The sequence below is a fragment of the Panonychus citri genome, unplaced genomic scaffold (assembly GCF_014898815.1).
Source record: "Panonychus citri isolate SS breed McGregor unplaced genomic scaffold, ASM1489881v1 Contig00139, whole genome shotgun sequence".
In the NCBI taxonomy this organism is placed as follows: domain Eukaryota; kingdom Metazoa; phylum Arthropoda; class Arachnida; order Trombidiformes; family Tetranychidae; genus Panonychus; species Panonychus citri.
The window spans coordinates 335360-345180 of record NW_026515544.1 but is presented as its reverse complement, the minus strand read 5'-3'; the positions used below and the strand labels follow the sequence as shown (position 1 = coordinate 345180).

General features: G+C 29.0%; 2 protein-coding genes across 3 annotated transcripts; one reads left to right on the top strand and one right to left on the bottom strand.

The window, feature by feature from the left end:
- Positions 1-37: 37 nt before the first annotated feature.
- LOC128394051 (acetylcholinesterase-like) lies at positions 38-2780 on the bottom strand. 2 transcript variants are annotated; one of them, XM_053354290.1, is made up of 3 exons: positions 574-2780; positions 327-514; positions 38-174 (listed from the first exon to the last, which is right to left on the bottom strand). In XM_053354290.1, the coding sequence occupies exons 1-3, from the start codon at positions 2040-2042 to the stop codon at positions 134-136; spliced, it is 1698 nt and encodes a 565-aa protein (XP_053210265.1). In that variant the 5' UTR covers positions 2043-2780; the 3' UTR covers positions 38-133. The 2 variants fall into 2 exon arrangements, with proteins under 2 accessions (XP_053210265.1, XP_053210266.1); XM_053354291.1 differs by having other exon boundaries at positions 116-256; positions 574-2777.
- Positions 2781-5265: 2485 nt separating this feature from the next.
- LOC128394041 (uncharacterized) lies at positions 5266-9791 on the top strand. Its single transcript, XM_053354276.1, has 2 exons — positions 5266-6114; positions 9037-9791. Exons 1-2 carry the CDS (start codon positions 5853-5855, stop codon positions 9492-9494), a joined length of 720 nt encoding a protein of 239 aa, XP_053210251.1. The 5' UTR covers positions 5266-5852; the 3' UTR covers positions 9495-9791.
- The last annotated feature ends 30 nt before the right edge of the window (positions 9792-9821 follow it).

Sequence of the window (9821 nt, the reverse complement as noted above, 5' to 3'; positions counted from 1 at the left end):
TCATTTATCGATCGATAGAGACTTTTACTTACATGAATTCGAGTTGACTTTTCATCTAAATGAGGATTAATTATGAGATATTGATTGACTATCTGAACATTACAATTAGTGTTCACAAGCTTATCGATCGTGTTTAATTGTCACAATCAAATATTGGTTGATCAGAACAGCCATCTATTGGTTAGGAACATAAATATTAACCAGAAATTAACTGTAACAATTGATGATTTTCAGCCAGAAAGTTGGGACAATTTACCTATCAAATGATTAGTTGATTGTTTTGTTAGTTTATCATTGATTAATTGTTAGGATCTTAAATGATTTACCGAATTCTATTTGAAGATTGTATGATTTTTCCAATGGAAATGGCCACTTATCGAAACAAGAACTTGCAACATTTTCGTCATTGAGATTAACTTTTTTAGAATTCAATTCCATTATAAATGGGGTGACAGTTTTATTAGAATTCATTGTCCAGTTTGACCATTTAAATGGACCAATCGGTGGAGGTTTACTGTAGATTAATTAGATTGTTACAGTTTTTTTGTGATAGTTTAATTGTTGTTGACTTACCCGGTTTTGGCAAATGTTGTCCATATATTGATCATCATTGAAGATAGAATCAAATCTTCATTGGGATATTTTTCATCTTCCATCAAGGGATAGCCAAAAACAAATAGAATATCATCTGAGTGAGTTACCGGTACCCATTTATTTTCATTCATAAAAGAAAATGGTGATCTGGATGGACGTTGACTTTGATAGTAGCCGTAAACATTGTTGATATTATTTTGCTTGACCAGGTCACGGGCAAAGATATAAGTTGGACAGGTAAGGATAACATCACCGACCAGCTTAGCTAATTGGAGTCTAAGTTCATCTGAATTGTTACCTAATGAACTTATATTATATTTGTCAGTAAAATAATCAACTGACGATGAACCAAATAGGTAACTTATGATACCTCTAACATTGGAAACATTTAACTCAATCGGATTAGCGGGATCGAAAGTAATTGGATCTTTGCAAACCAACATTAACGCTCCTTCGTATCCAACTGTCCCAATCAATAGATTCAGATCATTGGCTACACCCGATGATGAGACAACATCTTCAGGTAGAACGGGTAAAAAATCATCGCCGTAAATTGGCCAGAAATCTATAGATTCCACCTCCGGGTGATCATGAAATTTAAATGATGAGAGACAAAGTTTCTGGTCAATTGATGAACAATTAATTTGTTTCAGAAATGATTCAGTGGTGTTTTTGGGTGACAACAAGTGTAGACCATAAATTGCCCCGCTTTGCATGATTGCATTGGCAAATAAGCCCTCCGATTGTGGTGATACAATGTGAGCAGAAACGGACAAGGAGCCCGCTGATTCACCAAATATCGTCACCCGATCGGGATTACCGCCAAAATGAATGATATTACTTTGGACCCATTTGAGTGCTAAATTCTGATCCCAAAGTCCCATGTTACCGGGAATTTCGGAATCGGGTAAGTACAAGAAACCAAAGACACCAAGACGATAGTTGATCGTTACAATAACCACATCCTCCAAAGCCGCTAAAGCGGTTCCATCGAAAAGAGAGGCCATATGAGCTGAACCAAGACGAAATGCTCCCCCATGGATCCAAACCATGACGGGTCGAAGTTGTTGCTTGTCACCCTTTTGAACATCATCAACAGCGATCGAAGTTGTAAAAACATTTAGAGACAAACAATCCTCTGACACCTTAATGTCACTGGTCAGTGTCGATTGGACGCAATAGGGACCCCATTCACGAGTAGACAAAACACCAGTCCAAGTCGATTTAGGGACTGACCTTTTGAATCGATTCACACCAATTGGAGGTTCACCATAGGGAATACAAAGAAACTGATAAACCTCAATACCACGAAACATTTTCGACTTTCCTTGAATCAAACCTGAATCAAGTCCAACGATTGGACCAGCGCTACTTTTATTGAACTCACTGATGATCAAATTAGATTGGATAATGATTATCGAAACCATTAAAAAGGACTTCATTTTCATCGAAACAATTAAACCAAAGTTAACCTACTCACTATTAATTCTTAACAATAACTAACGATTTTAACAATTCTAAATGAATATCGATTGAAATGGTAAAATGAACGAACTGGATAATAATATTAAGAATAGTTTATAGCTTATTGATCGTCCGATAATTTAGTCTAGAACTTTTTGCTGATCAGTTAATTTTCTCACAACTCATCGATCGCTTTGGTCAATCAATTGTTATCGTCGAAAATCAACTTGTAGAAAATTGATCATTTATGAAAATCGAAGAAAAGTTTTCTTTCCTTTCAATCAGAAAGATAATTAATTTAAAATGATCGACATGTAACCTACATGTTTCTATGAATAAACTCAGCAGAGTTCTGAATGATTTCCAATCATATGAATCAATATAATCACGAGAATATAAATTAATTGTTAAATTTAAACGAATCAGATAATAGAAAAATCAATGAGCTGAACATAAACTGTCCGATTCAATTTCATGATTGGAATAAAAATCAAATTTGAATTTGCATTTACAATCAGGCTCAAATCTGAGTGTTTTAACAGAAATATTAATAACTGAATCAATAACTTGATTAACATTAGTTACTATTTTAATCAATCTACTTGATTTGTAATCAATTTACAGTTAAATCAAAGTAACTGTCACAATTTAATAATGATTAAGATTTTCATCTGTTAATATGAAACTTTCACCTAAGTGAAAACGCCAATGTCCTAATCAACAACAATTAAACTGCATCAGTGAATTTTTGAATCTTAATCATCAACTGAATCACTTTTTCTTGTTACTCAAGTGACATGTTTGATTGTTAATTGTTTAACTTGATGGTCTGTTGATTAACTTTCACTGATGGTGATACAGTGACATTGTCAACTTAATCAAAAGTTAATCATAAACACTAAGGTAAAAAATCAAGTCATTGACATTAATTATATCATAATAATTATCCAACTCAATCAGAGTGTCTAAATTATTGTTAATCATTCAAATAAACAATAAATCATTTGATCAAATTATGACAATTATCACAACAATTGAACAGATAGATAGAGTTCAATTAACTAACCAGTTTAATAATAAACTTTTAATCCAGTTAGGATTTAGCTTATCCTTAGGCGGATTAATGATTAATGAAATTAACACAATAGTTTATCAGATCAAATGTTGATCTGGCGATTCTATGATCTCAATAATCAATCACAATTAAGAATATTAGAAAATCATCAAAAAAAACTTATATTTAATTGTTGTCAATTCAGCAAAAAACTTTTCATCTAATCATTTGTTCTGAGCAATTTGTTAATCATTCTGATGATCATTACTGATTTACTTCCTCATTATCACCATTATCATGATCACAATAATACAATCTTGCTTAATCATCTTGATTAAAACAATTTAATATCAATTACAATTCTGATAATCATCAAAATCATGAAAATATTAATATTAATATAATAAAAATCAAATCAGATTAACAAACAATGAGACAAAAACCCAAAGAAGATCATGTTAATTACTAATCAATAAGATTAACTAAACACATGATATGATAATCAACTTAATTGCCCATCTTAATTAACACGTAGATAAGTCAATTAATAGTTAATTGCTGTTATATTAAGCATGTATTTCAATGATAATCAAAAGTCAAACAAAAGTTACAGAATCCTACCCAAGGATTAAGCCAAGAAAAAAAAGTAAACTTTAACAGTGACAATTAATTTTGATTGTAACGTGACAATGTTAACTTTATTATCCTCATTATATAATGAGCACAATTTAAATTGTCTTTACATTCATTGGAATACAATGTTATAATGATTAGATTTAATTGTAGTTACATCGCAGTCTCACCGGTTGGGTAAACGCATTCAAATTACCTGTTTTTTTGCTCAAAATAAAGGTAAACTTTCATTATCATTTCCGTTGACCTCAAGTGACCTACGGATACGGATAATAATGGAAATACGTTAAAGGTAAAGCTTTTTTCTCAATGAATTTTTCAATGGTAAAAGTTAATTGTTAAAAAATATGTTTAATCAATAGAATCAATCTTAATCTTGTTTTAATCTGATCGTCCAACCCATTTGATTACTGTTTTTGTAACTTTATTTTCATATGTAGGTGTTGGTTTTATGATGTTAGTGGGTTTAATTAGTGTATTTTGATCATTGTTACAATCAAATTGTTAATCACTCTGAAGATTAGATTAACTTTTTATAAGTTATTATGTTTAAAAATCAAGTTATTATTAATCATCTCCCTTTGAATTAACGATAATCATAATCAAATTGACCGATAACCATGAAAACTTTTCATATGAGGCTGAATTTTGATTGAATCAGTTTTTTAGTTTACCGGTAACAGTTAATTGATTGTAATGTTTAAATGGTTTGTGAAGGTTAATTTTGTTAGAATTGATTGTCATGTAATTATTTGGATTATAATTATTATCATTGTAAGTAGGAAGGTATTGGAATCAAAAGTTAATTTCTCTAATTCTGATTACAGGTAAAAGTTTGGAAGCAAAAAAAAAGAAAGAGGAAGATTCATCTGATCATCATCATGTTATCTTCATTGTTATTATACTGATAATGTGGAAAGGATGATGATGAGAAAGAGATGACCATAATCTCCAGGGGAGAGATGATGATGTTCAGGTAAGTCTTTTTTTTATAATGTTTTCTAAAAGTAAATACCTGGAGCTTTGAAAAAATAGGAAAAACATGAAACCGGAAAAAAAGTTTTCTTTTCAATGAATTTCTATTCCTATCATTATTATCATCTTCATCATAGATGATATTTTATTAGTGTATATTAGATGATAACAATACAATTACTATTAAACTCCTTAAAACATCATCATCATCTCTCTGTCTCTCTCGGTATAGAATCGCTGATCCATTGAATTGCCTGGAATTGACTTGTTCACGCCTTGATAAGGTCACAAATTGAAACGCCATGTACATCATCTTACTTTTTTTCCCATTCTCATCATTTATCATCTTTCTGGTTCATTATATCAATAACAATATCTTCATCGCTTTTCTCTCTCTCTCTCTCTCTCTCTCTCTCTCTCTCTCTCTCTCTCTTCCTAGTCTGTTCAATCAATTTAAATAATAGAAACAAATTCTGGTTTCATCTTCTAATTGTGGTAACGAAAAATTCTGGTAACTTGAAACACTTCATGTTGGTCTATTGAGGGAAGCAAAAGTTGAGGAAAAAGTTGGAGAGAAAACTTGTCTCTCTTTCCCTTCTCTCCTCTCACTTTACCTCTTCTCACTCTGTTGATCATCTTCCATCATCACCATCATCATCATCGTCTCTCTCTCTCTCTCTCTCTCTCTCTTTACGTCTCTTTCTCACTCAAACTTTATTCAGTTTGAATTTTCATTCAGTTAGTCAGTTACCTGTTACAGGCACAGTACCTTTACCATGTTAACTTGTTGAACATCATCATCATCCTTGGGAAGATATTTCCATCATCATCATCATCATCATCTTCATCAACGGTATTCAATGATCAACAATTGATTGTTTATTCATCTTTTATTTACATCTCTTCAAAGTCTATTCACTTTTTTTAAACTTCGTTAATGTAACAATTTGATGTGTTCAACTTTACATCAATCACTATTCAGATTTAAATTGTCTGCCAAACAATTACCTTAATCAACAATCAATTATAATTTACTCTCTCACTTTATCAAGTGATCTTTTGCCAAACTGTGGATTATGAGATTATCTCAAAAGTTTCATCACTAATCTGATGATTAATCTGATTCTTTTGGATGAATTTATACTTTTTCGCACCATGGATTATACTTGCCTTCATGATCGCTGTTGTGATAACAACATTGATGGTTGTCCATTTCCTAATAACCCTTTGTTTTGTTGATGATGAGGATGACAAATCATCTAAATCTCATCATCATCAACAAGGACAGATTAACAGATATCATGAAACATTTTATGATAATCCAATGGTTAAATCTAATCCTCATCAATTACCCACAATTGAATCAATGAGGAAAAAAAATGCTTCTCAAACTGGTAAGTCTCCAAATCAAATCAGTTAATCATTTATAAAATGTCAACTTAAAACTAATGGTAAATCTTAATCATGATTAAGATAATTTCATAACTGATTTGATTCAGTTTAAATTGTGAGATTATTTTTAATCCCATTGAAAATCAATTGATTTGTTACTATTTCTCATTTTTTATTGGTCAATATTTTTCAACCATCAACCACTAATTGTGATTAACTTAACTACTGTTAATCTGATTAACCAAAATTGAATTTAATTCCTGAACAATCAAACTATTGTTTTTATTATTATCCAACAATTTAATCATAATTTTAATAACTAAATCATAAATGTCATTACAATGACCATTAAATTATAATTGATTTACGAGTTACATTTAATTTGATTGTTACGGTCATTTAATATTAACATAGGTAAACAATTTAATTGATCAATTGACCTTAAAATTAAATGACAATTAAATTGCAATAGAAAATGAATGAAATAAATTTACCATTAAAAGTAATTTGATTAACCACAATCAACATATACCTCACACATTAATCGTAGACAATTAAGAAACCAATTGTTACTATTATTAGCTGATGTGACAATCAAGTTCGTGATGAAAATTAATTATAATTGTTGATGCTTCTTTCATCAGATAACAACAATTAAAACTCGGTAGTTAATTAGTAGCTCGAAACAATTAAGGATAAAATATGTAAGCAATCAAATCAAGACAAAAGAATTAAAACTTTTTTTTTAACTAAGAAACAATTCCAATAATTAATAACAACAATTAAGTTAATTGTCATTAAGACAATGTTATCATCTCCAAAGTAATTAGGTCAATACTTTTATTCATAAACTACCTTAACAATTAACAATTATAATCATTTAATCAACATCATTTCCTGATTGTTGTTTTCTAATTCTGTCAACATTTTTTAAATTGTAACCTTGTTTATTATTTAATTTGATGATTAAGATGATGATTAAAATAATTATCATCTTAATCAATTGTCTTTCACCATAATGACAATAAATAGTAAACTAACTGTTACAATTAGAATCAATTGTTACTCTAATAGTTAACAGTTTGCCGTTAATTGAATGAAACATTATGAGGACAATTTGATTGATTGTTATATGATTACAATTAAATTGGTAAAAAAAAACTTTTTAATTGTCAACTTTCAGGATGTGATAATAGGAAGATGATATCAATTTAAAAATTATCAATTTGTCTTTTAATTAGTCAATTTGATATGATAATTACTTGATTGTCTTAAATCCGGTTAATGATCAGCTATTGATTGTTAACAATTTACTTTTTGTTTTCTATCATCATTGTTAATTGTGTATTTAGTTAATATAGATTTAGTTCATTGCAATTTGATTTATTGTTAATTTAGCAGAAATCAAAATAATACAATTTAATTGTTTCCCGTTTCACCTTTTCATTTACAATCAATTGTTAATATTAATTGTTATTAATATTTTTCTCAAACAATTTGATTTATTGATTGATTACCAATGATATTTGTATTAACTTGTATTCATTTATATTAGTTTTCCGCTGTAATTTGTTAATTGTTTTGAGAGGTTAATTGTAGTTTCTATATCATAATCACATTTCATTTAATTGTTTACCCAGTTGATATTAATAGTTGTTGACGATAACATTAACAATTTACCTGCAACTTGATTAATACAAAGTTTACAAGGTTAATCAATGTCAAACAATCAAATTTAATTGTTGAAAATGATTCTCTCTAATAATTAATCACCAATATGATTGACAAATTTTCCTGATTTTCGTTTGCTTTTTCATTTTGTATCTAAATTTTTTCATCTCACAATTTGATCAATAACAATTTGATTAATTAACAGTTACATTTTTCTCAATCAATTCTGATTGTGATTGATTAAAATTTTGCGCTTCCATTGTAATAATTAGTTAATTGTGTTTATATTTTCCGTTAGTTTGATTACATGTCGAACTTTTTTTCTCAACTCTTTCTGATTCATTAATATCTCCGTGGGAAATAGTTAATCATCTTGATTGTAATCTAATTACCTAATCAATTTGATTATCTAATCATGTTCATCAGTTATCATTGATGTAACTTTTTTTTTCACCTTAAATTGTCCCGGAAGTAATTTAGATTTCCTTTGATTTCAATTGTAATTTAATCATTGAGAAAATGATTAACCTTCAAGTTGTAGTTGAAATCAGTTTGGTTAGTTAATTGTTGATTGATCTTGTGTTACAATTTAACTTTATTTTTGTCAGCAAAAAATAGTAACAGTTTTTTTGTTGCAATTAAACAATTACAATTAATTTAACTCAACAACCTATGGGTTGGAATTGATATTAATATATATAAATCTAGTTATTAATAAATTAATTTTAATGGCTCAAGGTTGATTCACTAATTGTTACTTGAGGATCGTTAATACCTTTTAATTGTTTGGCTTGCCTTTAATCACCATATTGATGGTAATCATATTTTTGATGATTTAACTAAATGATGGATCATGAATTTTAATCATCATTAATATAGCTCATGAATAAATTGGGTGGATGATGTTTTAACCTATTATCATGATTATGATCAACGTGATATAATTAACACAGATAATTAAAGTTGATTAACATAAATTGATCAACTGAAAACCGAGATCTTAACGAAAACAACAACAATTAACAAATAATCTTAAATTGGTTAACTCATTTAAGAAACCGAACCCGATTTCTTTGATAATCTAACAGATTAACAGATTAAAGTTGATTTATAATTGAGGTTAAAGGTTAGAACAAATTGAAAAATTCGAGAAAAAATTTATTCTTTTTTGAAAAGTTTTCGATATTCTTTCGATAGTTATTTTGATTATTTATGTTCTTTTTTCTGTTCTAATTTTCCCTGATTATTATTAGATGGAAATCATCGTCTTAAATTACCGTTGGCACCTTGGATTAAGTGGGGAAGGCGATCGAAAGGACGTTCAGGTCGAAAATTGTCCGATCAAATGAATTCTTATATTCGATCAAGTTCATTTTGTGATCTAAGTGTAACCTCTTCATCTTATCAACCTTATACCTCTTCTTGGGTCATTTCATCACCAGAAATGTACCAAAGGTCAGCTTATCATCCCGATGAGATGGACAGTAATCCAAATGAAGAGGGAAACATGATTAACATTAACACCAATGGTAAATTGCGGAATCAACATCATTCAAGTTACGATAGTTTAACAACAACGGCAACAACTGACACTGAATTTTATCGTGATTGGAATCATTCAATTGAATTCAGTGAATTCAATGATCTGTATTATAACAATAACATTGATCCCAAGTACAAAGATACCAATCAAAATGTTATCTACATTTAGGAACTAAATTAACTAATTAACATCACCGGAAAAACTATTTATTATCACAATCAAAATCACAATTAACTTTTACCTTTCCATCACAAGTGCAATAAGATCATTGATCAAAACTGTAATTTAGTTCAATTTAACACACCAACAATTTGAGCATTTATATTAACAGAAGCATTTTTATAACCTTAATTGTGATTTAAAATGATGATGATTAAAGTATCAGTATAATTTAGAAGCAATTTGTAAATATTAATCATGATTAAAAGTAAATTAGTTGAAACATTTTTCATCAATTAAATCAAAGTCTCTCTCTCTGATTTTCTTAAAGTATAA

Bases quoted from the DNA above. Each gene is read 5' to 3' on its own strand.
- LOC128394041 (XM_053354276.1), top strand. From the start codon at position 5,853: ATGAATTTATACTTTTTCGCACCATGGATTATACTTGCCTTCATGATC. The intron at 6,115-9,036 runs GTAAGTCTCCAA...GATTATTATTAG, and splicing joins AAAAAATGCTTCTCAAACTG to ATGGAAATCATCGTCTTAAA.
- LOC128394051 (XM_053354290.1), bottom strand. From the start codon at position 2,042: ATGAAAATGAAGTCCTTTTTAATGGTTTCGATAATCATTATCCAATCT. The intron at 515-573 runs GTAAGTCAACAA...ATTAATCTACAG, and splicing joins ACAACATTTGCCAAAACCGG to TAAACCTCCACCGATTGGTC. The intron at 175-326 runs GTAAATCATTTA...CCTAACCAATAG, and splicing joins CAATCTTCAAATAGAATTCG to ATGGCTGTTCTGATCAACCA.